Source organism: Neocloeon triangulifer, unplaced genomic scaffold (genome assembly GCF_031216515.1).
Source record: "Neocloeon triangulifer isolate White Clay Creek 2 clone unplaced genomic scaffold, ASM3121651v1 ptg000003l, whole genome shotgun sequence".
NCBI classification, from domain to species: domain Eukaryota; kingdom Metazoa; phylum Arthropoda; class Insecta; order Ephemeroptera; family Baetidae; genus Neocloeon; species Neocloeon triangulifer.
In genome coordinates this window covers 4,272,983-4,287,098 of record NW_026775546.1, presented here as the reverse complement: position 1 = coordinate 4,287,098, position 14,116 = coordinate 4,272,983, and the positions used below count along the sequence as shown (strand labels likewise).

The 14,116-nt window shown below is 38.4% G+C and overlaps 3 protein-coding genes across 4 annotated transcripts; 2 read left to right on the top strand and 1 right to left on the bottom strand.

Moving 5' to 3' along the window:
* Window positions 1–5: 5 nt before the first annotated feature.
* Window positions 6–8,807, top strand: LOC132205843 (dedicator of cytokinesis protein 7). 2 transcript variants are annotated; one of them, XM_059635168.1, is made up of 33 exons: window positions 6–304; window positions 375–477; window positions 561–739; window positions 793–1,006; window positions 1,056–1,211; window positions 1,266–1,387; window positions 1,441–1,720; window positions 1,776–1,944; window positions 2,002–2,385; window positions 2,544–2,669; window positions 2,723–2,870; window positions 2,927–3,068; window positions 3,123–3,584; window positions 3,652–3,830; window positions 3,881–3,972; window positions 4,051–4,065; window positions 4,151–4,434; window positions 4,489–4,647; window positions 4,708–4,964; window positions 5,024–5,208; window positions 5,258–5,355; window positions 5,419–5,598; window positions 5,649–5,775; window positions 5,834–6,024; window positions 6,094–6,228; window positions 6,286–6,438; window positions 6,498–6,656; window positions 6,720–7,157; window positions 7,221–7,315; window positions 7,367–7,538; window positions 7,598–7,778; window positions 7,828–7,973; window positions 8,033–8,807. In XM_059635168.1, the coding sequence occupies exons 1-33, from the start codon at window positions 264–266 to the stop codon at window positions 8,444–8,446; spliced, it is 6,186 nt and encodes a 2,061-aa protein (XP_059491151.1). In that variant the 5' UTR covers window positions 6–263; the 3' UTR covers window positions 8,447–8,807. The 2 variants fall into 2 exon arrangements, with proteins under 2 accessions (XP_059491151.1, XP_059491152.1); XM_059635169.1 differs by lacking the exon at window positions 4,051–4,065.
* A 261-nt stretch (window positions 8,808–9,068) lies between these two features.
* On the bottom strand, window positions 9,069–11,940 carry LOC132205845 (mitochondrial DNA helicase). The gene is made up of 8 exons (XM_059635170.1): window positions 11,499–11,940; window positions 11,208–11,440; window positions 10,651–11,069; window positions 10,205–10,523; window positions 9,918–10,106; window positions 9,663–9,857; window positions 9,480–9,608; window positions 9,069–9,417 (listed from the first exon to the last, which is right to left on the bottom strand). Exons 1-8 carry the CDS (start codon window positions 11,740–11,742, stop codon window positions 9,196–9,198), a joined length of 1,950 nt encoding a protein of 649 aa, XP_059491153.1. The 5' UTR covers window positions 11,743–11,940; the 3' UTR covers window positions 9,069–9,195.
* A 100-nt stretch (window positions 11,941–12,040) lies between these two features.
* Window positions 12,041–13,767, top strand: LOC132192962 (uncharacterized). The gene is made up of 8 exons (XM_059613212.1): window positions 12,041–12,089; window positions 12,147–12,223; window positions 12,534–12,650; window positions 12,709–12,817; window positions 12,882–13,026; window positions 13,094–13,157; window positions 13,217–13,371; window positions 13,431–13,767. Exons 3-8 carry the CDS (start codon window positions 12,540–12,542, stop codon window positions 13,576–13,578), a joined length of 732 nt encoding a protein of 243 aa, XP_059469195.1. The 5' UTR covers window positions 12,041–12,089; window positions 12,147–12,223; window positions 12,534–12,539; the 3' UTR covers window positions 13,579–13,767.
* Window positions 13,768–14,116: the final 349 nt, after the last annotated feature.

Here is a 14,116-nt window from a genome sequence, read left to right as displayed (position 1 = left end):
ATTTAGTTTACAAACAACATTATCATTTATTAACTATGATAATTATCTTTGTGAATTGTATTGTAGGCCATTTCATTTGGCCCATATGCAGAAACTGTCCACTGTCCACTTTCCTTCGAAATAGTTGAAATAGTTCACTGAGGCGACAGACGGGGTGTGGCCTCGGGCAGTCATCATTCGTAAATCCGTATCCCACTGTTTTGTAAACAAGTCTCAGTCGAATTCGGTCCCCTGCGGCCGAAATTCGCCCGTTTGGGCCCAAAATGTCGTCAGTCCATCGGGCCTTTACGCAGAAATTGTCCAAGTAAGTTTAAAAACATAAAATATGTTGCAATTAAAACATTTAAATCGGGAAATTTGTCTTTTTCCATCAGACAAAATGCGGCAGACGTTCGTCGCCAAGTTTGCAACCCGTCTCCGTTCCAAAAGAGCATTCCGAAAAGCAACAGTTCCGTTTCAGGACTCTCCACAATCAGCGTACGTAACATTTTTTTTTTTATAATTTAAAATTAACCACTTAAGGCAAAAATAATAAATTTTTATAATTATTGTAATTTCAGATCGCTTCTAGTGAAATTGTAGAGCCTGTCGATTATGAAGATTTCATGCAGCAAAACCATGTGATGGTCAGCAGAGATCCTTTAAGGGATGTTCTTGAATTTCCTGAAGGTGATGTTGAAGTTGGGGTTGTGCCTCGCAAGATCCGAACGGAAATGCTCATCGTTCCTGAAGAACCTCCGTATGTTTATAATTATCTTGGTATTTATCAGTGTTCATCATAATATTTTTTAGTGACCAGTGGAATATTGGGGTCAGAGACGTGGTTCGCTGCCATACGGCAAATTGGGTAGTTGTGAGCCACAGGTATAGGCACCATTCCAGCAGCTGCTGGGTTCGTGACCGTGCTGGTGAAAGGCACGAGTTAGTCAAATCCCTGCCAAAGCAGCAGTTTGAAGTTGATCAAGATGGAATTAAAGAGGAAGACAGAATTCAAGAAGAGGAAAGGGTTGGTTTATGTTCATTTGCTTGATGGTTTGATCAATTTCTTTAATTAGGATGCTCGAAGCTCCGCTGAAACACCTCGAGGAAGCTGGGCCAGTTTTGATCTAAGAAATTCTGTCAGCGATGCTTTGCTGTCTGAACTTCTGCAAAAAAATCCACCCGAAACAATTGACAGCTTGAATGAAATACGAAGGCTTGAAGATCGACAAGTAAAAGTTATTCTAAAAAATTTGACCTTGCGTTTAATTATCCTTTTTCTGCAGAGCGCTTTATTTTTGCTTTATCCTTCCCAAGACGAAGAAGAAATAGTTGAGCGTAGAATTCCTGCAGAAATGCCTAGTGATCATCTTGGTCACAGAATTCTTGTCAAGTGCCTGCAATTGAAGTATGCTTTATATCAATTTCCAATTTGAAAATATTTATTTCCAATTTAATTAGGTTGGAGCTGGAGGTGGAGCCAATTTTTGCCAGCATGGCTTTGTATGACGCAAAAGAGAAGAAAAAAGTCTCTGAGAATTTTTACTTTGACTTGAATTCTGAGTCCATCAAGAGAATGTTGAGTTCTCACGTTCCATTCAGTGACATCAGTACGCAGAGTCGTTCTTGCATTTTTAACATCACCTACCCATCTGCAGATCTGTTTCTGGTCATTAAGTTAGAAAAGGTACTTCAAGGTGATATAACTGAATGTGCTGAGCCCTATATGAAAGAGGACAAGGTAAATATCCAATTGATTATGAAACTTATTAATAAAAAGTATTCCATTTAATCAGAATCGAGAGAAAGTAAAAGTGAATGCAGTCACATCTTGTGATCGTCTGGGAAAATACCGCATGCCTTTTGCTTGGACTGCTGTTTACATGATGAATGTTTTTAACGGCAGTAACAGTCTTGAACGAGACTCAGGTAGTGACAAGGAGAGTGTTGGATCAAATAGCTTGGGTGAGATTTTTTTAAGCAATTTTTTTTTTTAATATTTACATAACATATATTCTACAGATTTATTCACTGGAGAGCGCAAATCCAACAGCAGTTTTGAGCAATTCAAGCGCAAAGCTAGTGACATGAGCAACCTCACTCGAAGAGGATCCCTCGAGCGTCGTTGCGGAGAAAAACGTCGTAGCTGGTCACCCGAAGATTTGGGTGCTAGTGTAGATACCTTCCGACCCATAACCCTCACCGTTTCAAATTTCTTTAAACAAGAGGGTGACAAGCTGAGAGACGAGGATCTGTTTAAGTTCCTCCAAGACTTGAAGCGCCCTGCTGTTCTTATGAAAAAGTTGAAATGCATTCCGGCAACCCTGAAACTGGATATTTCCCCATGTCCTGAAGAATTCAAGTATTGCCTCACACCTGAACTTGCTCAACTTCGGCCCTATCCAGGTAAATATTTGATAAACTTTGAGCATTAATTTAAAAATATGGTTTGTTCACTTTTGCCGCTTTTTGATTAGGAGAAGATAGTAAGTAAAATTCCGTAACAAATGATATTATTTTTATCAATTTTTTTTATAATAATTTATTGATTTTTTTTTCTGCAGATGACAAAGGTAGACCTACAAAAGAGATCCTGGAAATCATCCCTAGAGAAATTTTTGCTCCCAATTATGTGTACAGGGATTTAATGTATGTTTATCCAAAGGATGTGAATTTTGCCAGTCGCACAGGTAAAAATTTGATATCAATTACTTGCAACTTTAAAATTTCGCTATATTATTAGTAATGGCTGGTTCAGCAAGAAATATTGCTGTGAAAATTCAGCTCATGAGTGGTGAAGACGAATCGAATGCAATGCCATGTTTGTTTGGACGTTCTAGTTGTCCAGAATTTTCTTCTGAGCAATATACCGCAGTCACATACCACAACAAGTAATATTATTGTTATGCTCTACAATTCTACTTACAAGGAATGCAATATTTTTCAGAAATCCCGACTTCTACGATGAATTTAAATTGAAAATTCCATGCAACCTAAGTAGCAATCATCATCTACTTTTCACATTTTACCACATCAGTTGCCAAAAGAAATCTGAGCAACCTACAGTAGAAACACCAATAGGCTACACCGTAAGCTTTTAATTTCACAAGAAATGTTTTTTACCATATCATTCAATATTATAGTGGCTTCCTCTATTACGAGACTACCGTCTTCAAACTGGAGAATTTTCTCTTCCGATCACAACTGAGAAACCTCCGTCGAATTATTCATATATCCCTCCGGATGTGAACCTTCCAAACATGAAGTGGTTGGACAACCACAAAGGCATATTTAGTGTTTTCCTTGAAGCTGAGTCCACTGTCCATACAAAGGACAGATACCTCGATCGGTTTCTTTACCTAAGCGAGCTGGCAGAAACTGGACACGTGCCTAGAGGAATTGGAGAGGCCAATTTGGAAACAGAGCTTAAAATGTGTCTGGCTGATCTAACCCATGCCAATACAGAACCTCTCGTCCGGTTTCTTCCACTGATCCTGGACAAATTGGTTAATCTTGTGGTGAGATCACCAGCAGTTGGATCTGTCAAAATGAATCTGTCCCGAGAGGCATTCGAGGCTCTCACATGTGTTGTCAAAAACATAACGGTAATAATTAAAATTTTTGTTTTAATTTTGTTAAAAATATATATCTGTTCTAATTTTAACTTTATAGAACCTCCAAGAAGGTCATAAAGATCAGCACGGAAGACACAGTCTGCTGACTTCTTACATTAATTACCAGACGTCGGCTGCATTTGGAGCTTCAGGTGTCAGCCTTTCAGGCTTCTCTCCTCCTCAGAGTCCAGGTTATATGCCCAGACCAACACCAATCAGCCCAACTAGACACAGCAGGTGCAAAAATTAAAACATGTTTAAAATAGTTACTTATAAATTTTTACAAGGAGCACAAGCCACCCAGATCTGCACGAGGCTGATGAAGAAATTGCCATGATAACAAAAGGCATTGATCGGACAGCTAGTATGAGATCACCAGGTAATTAAATAACTTTCCTTTTCAATTAGTTTGTAAATATTTGTTAAAATTTAAATTATTTCTTCTTAATGCTGACAGATCTGAATACGGAAGGTATGCTTATTATTTATTTTTACTATAATCAAATACCAATTATGTAAAAAGTACAATATTTATTTTTAAATTCTTAAAATTGCAGTTGTGGACACAACAATGGTTGCCAGCAAATCTCGCAAACTGCTCCACGAAGAAATAGTTCTGCAGTGGGTCGTCTCAAGTGGGACGGCTAAAGAACTAGCTCTGACAAATTCTTGGTTCTTTTTTGAACTCATGGTTAAGAGCATGGTGACTCATCTTGCATCTCTTGATATGCTGGAAGCTCCACGACGAGTCCGTTTCACTGATCAGTTTCTGGACGACATCACTTCTTTGGTTACTATGGTAACTTCGGAAATTGTGGCACGAGTTTCGAAAGATCTAAAAGTAAATACAGGTTTCATATCTTGCCTTTGTACTAAATATTTTAAAATATTCTAGACCACTACAAACCTCAATGCAAGCCTTGCGTTTTTCCTATTTGATTGTCTCTCAATTGCTGACAGGGGTTTTGTTTTTGGCCTTGTCAAATTGTACTGCAAGCATATAACGGCAAAGATGATGAACTTGCCCGATGCCACAGGCCTAATTCATTTGAAGGTATTATTGGCATAAAATACTATCTGCTGCCATATGATTGATTTTTTTTATTATTTTAAGTCGGACTTGCTGAGAATTGTTTGCAGTCATGAGCACTTTGTTGCCCTGAACTTGCCATTTGGAACACCATTTGCACCAAACTCTGGTCCAGCATCACCTAGTCCTTCTGTATCTTCTTCAAACAGCCAATCATCATTTCTGTCCACCTTGGTAGGTGGTGACAAATCTGCTTACGCAGACTTGTCTCCAGAGTTCAGGCAGCAGCACTTTTTGGTCGGTTTGATCCTTGGTGAGCTGCCTGTTGTCTTTGACACAAGGTAAGTTTTGTTGCTTAATTTATTTTTTCGTCATAAAATAATTTTTTATTAACTTCCAGCAATCCACATTTGCATGCAAAATGCGTCAACATGATCAGAAATCTGATGACTTGTCATGATTGCGACCCACGATATGCCGACCCAGAATGCAAGTCGAGAGTAGCTGCCTTGTATTTGCCCCTGCTTGGAATTGTGATGGACTGTTTGGGTCAACTCCATACAGGCCCACATGATAATGCTAAAGGTGCGGCATAAAAATAAAAATATTTTAATATAAACTTTTTTGTTGTTAGATCCGAAGGGGCCATTTAATGAGGAAGCTGAAAATCAACCTGACATGAGCCAGAATATTGCAATGGTAATTGCTGGATCTTTATCCAGTTTCCAGCAAGTAAGTTTGTGTAATTATGAAAAATGAAATTAGGTTAACTATTATATTTCAACATTGTTATAGCCATCCAGAAAAACGATCTTGACTCACGAGACAACTCGAAATTTGCTAACCTGCTTCCTGTGGGTCATTAAAAATGTCAACACTTCTTGCTTGAAGCAGTGGTGGGCTGAGCTTCCCAATGCTCGTCTTAGACAGTTACTGGAAGTTTTGTATATTAGCATTTCATGCTTTGAGTATAAGGTATTATTGTTATCCTGAAATCTTAACTTCAATACAGTTCATATTTTTAGGGCAAGAAAGTCACTAAGAAGAGGTCCCAGCCTAGTTTCCGAAAGACTTCCGAGATGAAGTCGAAATTAGAGGATGTGATTTTAGGAAAGGAATCGGCGAGGAATGAAATGATGATGAGGAGAAAAGGTTAGTGAGAAGTTAATTAATTGCTGAGTATATTTTAATCAGATTGAATTTATCACAGAAAAGAATCCGCAACCTGGAGGGACTGGTGAGCGATTGCGCTGGCGCAAAGAAGTACTTACTTGGAAGTCCAGCAACAGTGAAACAAGCGATCGACCCAAAGCCGAGCTTGAGATGGACGCACACATTGAGGGAAATTTCTGCACTGAGATTGGTTTAGTCATCCTTGATACTTTGGAAAATATTGTGCAGGTAATTATATTGAAATAAGCATTTTAAAGATCATGGATTATTTTATCAATTTATTAATTGTCCAAATAGGTTGCTTCACACTCTGACAATCTCCAAAGTTTGCTGGGTAGTGTCTTGAAGGTTATTCTTCACTTCATGTCCAAGAGTCAAAGCACGACTCTATTGAAAAATATTTTTGCCAGCCAGAGGTCACTGATTTTCAAGGTTAGTTTCTTTGATATCACAATTTTAGCCTTATTCTAACGTGTTTGAAATTTGCAGTTCCCAAACTTGCTTTTTGATGAGGAAACTGAGCAGTGCAGTGATCTGTGCTCACATTTATTGAAGCATTGTAGCTCAAGCATCAGCACAGTGCGTTCACAGGCAGCAGCTTCTCTGTACCTACTTATGAGACAGAACTTCGAAATAGGAAATGTAAACTATTTTTTTTTTTTTTTTTTTTAATATTGTTTATTTAATAATATTTATTTCAGAACTTGGCCAGAGTGAAAATGCAGGTCACAATGTCCTTAAGTTCGTTAGTCGGAACCGATTCGAGCTTCAATGAAGAGTCTTTGCGGCGCTCCTTGAAAACTGTATTAGTTTATGCAGAGGAGGACAATGAAATGCAGGACACCTCATTCCCAGAACAGGCAAGTTATTTTTATATTTACCGAGTGAATTTAATTTATCAATTTAAAAATATTCCATACCAGGTCAAGGATTTGATATTCAACCTGCACATGATTCTCTCAGACACTGTGAAAATGAAAGAGTTCCAAGAAGACCCAGAAATGTTGATAGACCTTATGTACCGCATTGCCAGGGGCTACAGGAACTCACCAGACCTTCGACTCACTTGGCTGAGCAACATGGCTAAAAAGCACCTTGAGAGGGGAAATCACACCGAGGCCGCCATGTGCCTCGTCAGCAGTTCTGCCCTGGTAGCCGAGTATCTGCACATGCTGGAGGATCAACCTCACATGCCCATTGGTGCTGTTGCTTTTCGGAAAGTCACCCCGAACGCACTTCTCGAAAGCGCTGTGTCAGATGATGTTGTTAGTCCTGACGAAGAGGGAGTTTGCTTAGGGAAGGACTTTACTGAGCAGGGCCTGATTTTTCTTCTTGAACACGCCGCTAGCTATTTGAATTCAGTAATATTTAATTTTATGATAGACATGTCATCCTTTTAAACCATAATTTGGATATTTATTCAGGCTGGAATGTTTGAAGCTGTTGATGAAGTCTACCAGATTTTGCTGCCAATTGTGAAGTCAAATCGAGACTATAAGAGACTTTCTGCAGTCCATAGGTTAAATTAAACTTTTTTAATCATTTCAACTTTTGATTGTGTACATTGCAGGAAACTTTATGAAGCTTATGAACGAATTGATCAGATGCAAGGAAAGCGTATTTTTGGCACATATTTCAGAGTGGGCTTCTATGGCTCTAAATTTGGTGACCTCAATGGCGTTGAGTACATTTACAAGGAGCCCTCTCTGACCAAACTCCATGAAATTTTCAGCCGCTTAGAAGTATAATCTTTTCTCAATAAAATTCATAACATCTAACCTTGGAATGATTATTTTTTTAGAATTTCTACAGTGAACGGTTTGGTCCAGAAAATGTTGTCACCATCAAAGATTCCAACACTGTGGACGTGAGCACACTAGATCCAGAAAAAGCCTACATCCAGATCACCTATGTTGAGCCGTACTTTGAGCCTTTTGAAATGAAATATCGACCAAATCAGTTTGATAAAAACTACAACATCAGTAAGGATTTTTTCATAAATTATTTTTTTTTAAAGCAAATTTTTTCTAGAACGGTTTATCTATGCAACACCATTCACACCTGATGGCCGAGCCCATGGAGAGCTCCACGAGCAATACAAAAGGAAAACTATTCTAACTACATCGACACACTTCCCTTACGTAAAAACTCGCATTCAAGTTGTTGATCGACGACAAGTAAGACCTATTTCTAAATCAACTAGCATAATATATTAATTTCTTTTCTTTAATAACAGGTTGTTTTGAGTCCAATTGAAGTGGCTATTGAGGATATGCAGAAAAAGACCCAGGAGTTGGCTCAGGCAACAAATCAGGAGCCGCCGGATCCGAAAATGCTTCAAATGGTTCTTCAGGGTTGCATTGGTACCACTGTCAATCAAGGCCCACTGGAAGTAGCCGTTGTCTTCCTGTCCAACCTCACAGACGGCCAGACAAAACCAACACGTCTGCAGAACAAGCTGCGTCTCTGCTTTAAAGATTTTTCCAAGAAGTGTGGCGACGCCCTGAGAAAGAACAAAAATCTGATCGGCCCAGATCAACGAGAGTACCAGCGTGAGCTCGAGAGAAACCATAACCGATTCTGCGAGAGGCTAATACCTCTGGTCAATACTCTGCCAGCAGACAGTTACGTACACTGCGCCAAAAAATAATTTAAAGAGAATTTCAGCACAACATTCTTCTTTCAAGCTTTTAGGTTAAGCAATACCTGTGTTAAGCATTTTCTTGTCACTATAACTTAATGGATCTCTGCGGATGCAAATTTTATAAACTTAAGTACACTTCCAGAATTTTTAAAGGCCTGTTATTAAGCTGCACAACTCTGATTAATTTCTATTTTTGATTCATTTTATTTTTATGAATATCCACTACATAAAGCAAGAATAATTAGTATTATAAAATGAGAATGTCGGTTGCCAAATTATCGCGTATTACAATATATGAAAAATGTATTTTTGCTTTCTGCCTGGTGAAATTTTCTGCAATTTTCTTGCAAAATAAACAAAATAGGAATACAAATTTTGGTTTTTATTATGCGTGGTTCATTTTAAATTTCATCCAGATGAAATGCCAATAAGCAACAAGCTTCCACAACTATTTAATGATTATTTAACTTAGGAATTCCACTGAACTGTTTAACAGATAATGGAACAGAGATCTGTACAACAGTAAAATCAGGAAATGCTTATTTCGAACGTGAAATAAATGCATAGTTATTGTCATCAAAAAAATGAAAACCATGAATTTTGACATGAGAGGCTGTGTCTTAGGACGTGTAATCCTGATGGCTAAACTAGATAAGAAATATTTTAGCATATTCCATGCTCTAGCTACTTTCAATTAAAAAAATAATGCTATGCTACAGCGAAATAGAATTTAAAAATAAAATTCCTAAAAACTGCTACTTGAGCACATTAGCATGTGTTTTGAGGAACAGCTCAAAATCATCAACTTTTGATTTTCCTAATTTGGTTAGATCATTATTTTCAGGCTCCTTTTTCTCCTCAGATTTTTCAGCGTCGTTCACCTTTGGCACCACTTTCTTTCTCACAAAGCTCAAAGACTCTCTGTTAAAACTGAGTGGCATCAGACCTAGTTCTCCGGTGTACCTGTTTTTAGCCACCTGTAATCATAATAAGAAAATAATTGAACGAAACTTATTGTTAGATGGGCTATAAACCATACCTGGAGAAACTTCCTCTGTTTTTTGTCAGCTGTAGTTGTTATCTGAATAATGAGAATATTGTCAGCTTCCTGGCTAGCTTTTGCACTGCCAAATATAGAATTCGATGTCAAATCCTCATCTGCTCTTTCCTATGTAAGAAAATTAGCAACTTAAAATATTATTTCAGATAAATAAAAATCAACCTTTCGAGGGTGGATGACCAAGGTGACGTGACAGTTTGTGGCAGAGGCAAAGGCTCGAAAGGCTTGAATCACTTGATCTTGCCTGTAAAAACGGTCTATAAACTTTGACTCTGAGTCACCAAGTCCTAGCATGAACTGGACGTTGTCGATTATCACATGACCCAAATCGTACACATACTGAGCGTGATTCACTGCCTAGAAAAATTAGGAAAAAATGTTTTTGTAGAAGAAATTAATATAAAAGCTTCAAATTACATTCAATACTGTCTTCAACGGCTGCTGGCCATGGAAGTCGAGGAAGTACAGAGGTAGTTGCTCCATTTTGTCAGCAAACTCGTCAAAACGGTTTAAATTTGTTTCCAAATTCATGCCAGCCATTTGAGTTAGCATGGTCTTTGCCAATCGTGTGTTTCTGATTTCAAAGCTTCCCCACAACGTACTCATCTAAATTTAAAATTTGATGAGAAAGGTAAAAAAAAAATAGCTTCATTCAATTTTGTCTAATTTTTCAATTTTTTTTTTTTAATAAGATCAATACTTACTCCCTGCATGCAAAGATCCAAAGAATACTCAGATAGGAAGGTGGTTTTGCCACTTCCAGTTGGTCCAGTCATCACGGTGAGTTCTCCGTCTCTGAATCCGCCAAGAGTCGCAGTAAGTTGGGGGAAACGTGACCATGGCATGCCTCTGCTCGCATCTCTTCTAGTGACAGCGTCCAAAACCTCTCCTCGTAATGTCGAAAATGATACAACAGCTGGATGCGTCAAGTTTTCTGCTTGCTGCAGTTGGGCTGATAATTTAACACTATTTGGCTCCTTTGCAAGCAATACACTATGTGGACCGTTGAGCAGTTCAGGAGCTCTGCAAAAAGGAAAATAAAAAATGAGCGATAAATTTAATCTATTCACAAAGGCATACATCATATAAATATTTCAAATATGAAGGGAATTTTTGTTTCACTTCATTTGTACAAAAAAAATTGCTTTACCTGATCATTTTGCACCGACTAATCCCTAGCTTTCTGGCCACTCGTTTCGCTTGCAACTGATGCTCCCCAAACCAAATTGAGATTGTCTTGAAATGCTCCAATCTTGGCAGTACTTCTTGTGGCAAGTGCTGGGAGTCGAGGCAAATAGCAGGAATCTTCTGGGAGGTGAGAGCCAACAAGTCAGCACCTGACGCCACAAGCGCAACTTTGTCTGTCTTCCAGGCTTCTTCGTTGGACAAGAGAAGCTGACCCAGTGATTTAACACCAAGAAGTGCCTCCGCGGGGTTTTTTGTTTCATCGCTGCTTTGGTAGAGGTGCTTCCAAGCGCCAATGTTTTGGCACGGTCCTCGCAGGGGAAGAAGAATCTCGGCAGGGCCGACCAGAGCACCGAGAAGTGCCAAATGTTCTCTCTGGACGTGCTGGTGAAGGAATAATTGAATTTAAAATTATTATTTGCGGAAATTTCAAGGGGAACGATGCAAATATTAGAATCAAGACGATTATGACATTCTAGTTTTGTATTACATTAAAAAAAAAATCAAATTTCAATTTAATACCTCTATGTTAAGCTTCTGCAGACACTTGTTGAGCACCTTGTTGGTAACTATGGATGCTGGCTCACACCTGGACATAATGTTTTCAGGTACTGGTTCACTCTGACTCTTCGAGCTTTCATTATGAGGGAAACTTGGAGGGTTCAAGCTGGCTCCGTTTTTCGTTTGGTCCATCAATCTTTTTTCCAGCCATCGCCAAGAGCCAGTCTGTCCACACGCGTGACAAACAAACAAACCTGAAAAATATAATCATTTTTTAAGGTCCTCAAAAACTATTGGAGAGCAATATATAACCTGTGGTTTTGTTGATAAAAAACTTTCCCTTTGGCGGTTTTTGTTCGCAACCGACTGGACAGGTTGGAACTGTCAGACAGGTGAAGCCATCCTCAAATGGAAGACGATTGCCCTCCAAAATGTATTTCATGCGGGAAACGTAGACTGTAGGCACGTCTGTCACGGACTGAATGGTTGTTCTGCTCGCAGAACTCACACCAAACATTCGTCTTGCAAGGTAAATCACACGCCGGTGAGACGCCATATTTTTGCACAATGCAAATTTGACTGCAAAAGTTCTGTATAAAATTCGATTGAATCGTAGACAAAGCTTATTTCATAGCTATCAAACAATTAGATTCGTTGAATGATGCAATTTTTCGAAAACAATCAATGATGTTGTAAACAAATTGGAAAATGATGCACATTTGCACAAAACGGAGCCCCATGTGTTCCCTTCTGTTTCCCGCTCGCTTACTGCTCATTGGTCGAAGGCTCATTGATTGGTAGCGCCGATAGCGGCAAGACAAGAAACTGCGAGGAACAAGGACCTTGGAATAAGCGCCAAATTCAGCTAAAATGAGCCAATCAAAAGCAGTGTGACTTATTCGCGTATGTATTTGGACAGAAAGGTATATAATTATGTGATTTCTTTCTTGTGGCTTACAGACTTACAGACAACAGAACAAGAATTCTCAAAAATCACTCCACCTTGAAGCTGGTTCGCCTGGTTCCTATTTATCTGGGTATGTATACGGAATCTATTCTATTTTGTGCATCATATCGACGGATTAGAGCGAAATGCAAAGAAAAAAAAGCGGAAAAATGATACGCTTTTATGTCAAATTTTTATGTGATATCATAATTTGGTTGTGGAAGTTGTGGAACGCTAGCACATAACCTACATTATCAATTAAAATTATAATTTATGGATAATTTGTATAATTTTCTGCAATAGAACATTGCCAAAATTTTAGTTTTAATAAAATATAACTTACCGAAACTTGCATAAAATTTTATGATCTCATTGTATTTTAATTTTTCTGTCAACCGCAGTTGAAAATGTCTTCCTCGTCAGCCAACACGTCATCTGCTGGGGCTAAGGATGCACAACATGACTTCACCGAACTGACGGAGGAGTTGAATAACCTCCAGGACCATGCCTTGAATCAAGTATGTATAGAAAATTTTAAATCCTTGGTTAATTCTATCAATTAATTTTTTTTTGCAGCACGAGCAATTCGTAAATAATCGATCAATCATAGCCGAGTCAAGCAAAGAGATGGATCAGTTGTGCATTGAGCTCAAGAAAACCAAGACCAAGACTGCTCAGCGCCGTAGTAAGTACACCTGTCCCTGTTAAAAAAAATGTGGAACTTTTGTTAATAGGAGATTTATTTTTAGTGCAAATCGAGAAAGTGATTGCTCAGACTAATGATCTGAAGAAAATCATGGCCAAAGAGGTGGAACAGAGTGAGAATTTGACCAAGAAGCAGCAGATTTTAGAAAAAGATATTGATTCTGTGAAAGAGGAGTACCAGAAGAAACTGTATGTATTAATTTTCTACTTATTTTTATATGTTTCAATCTTTGAAATTATTTTTGATGATTTGCAGTAGTGACTACGAGCTGCACATGGCCCAATGTGCCAAAAGGTTTTCAGCTGGACCTCGTGAATATGTAATTAATTCAATTTAAATTGTTGTTTGAATTTCACTTATTCGCAATTTGTTTTGTAGGGATTAAAAAAGATCAACGCTGAAGTGGAAAACATGAGGGTGAGGAAAATGGAGGCAGCCAAAAAGAGTTTGAAAGTTGCTCAAGGACGTAGAGATCGTCTAATTGTTCAGCTGACCGAGACCGAGAAAAACGTTGAACATGCCAAAATAGTGCAGTACGATATTCCAAAACAAATGATCATAAAAAGATTTAAAAAATTCTTCCAATCCACAGCAAAATGTTTGATGCGAATAGATTGGACATTGAAGAAAAACAGTTGCAAAATCAGGTTGCTGCTGTCAAGAAGGAGGTTGCAAGCTGGTTGAATGAAAAGAAAGAGACCTTGGAGAAGTTGAAGAAGTTCACAGAATCCTTTAAGTGAATTCACTCTTAAAAGGCCAGTATAATTATTTAATTTTAAGTTGATTCTCAATTCTTGAATGCCTAGAAAGGCCCGTTTTATTTGATACTTTCAAACAAATCGAGTTGAAATAAACTGAGATTCACATACACATTTGAGGGTTTTAACAGCATCAGATTTGTGGTTCAGCCGCAAGCCTTCAAAGCCGAGGCCGAGAGTGTATTAGCAGCCTGAGTAAACATGTTCCCCCACACATACGTGTGTGACACACGGAAAGCGCACACGCATCAAACATGCATCAGAAAGATGGGAAGAGTTAATCGGTTTATTTGTTTATGGGTCACACACACAACACGGCTATACGCTTTTTAATTTGCGATAGTGCTTTTAATTTAATGGCCTCGGGTACGAGTTCTCTATAGATGACTAAAAGTTTCCAGGCTCTGCATGCCGTGAAAACCATTGGTCTCTGAATCAATATTGATGCCCCATTGATGATTCGGTTTGAGCCAACACAAGCTTTGACATTTTTTTGTGTTTCAATTTCTAATGCATTACT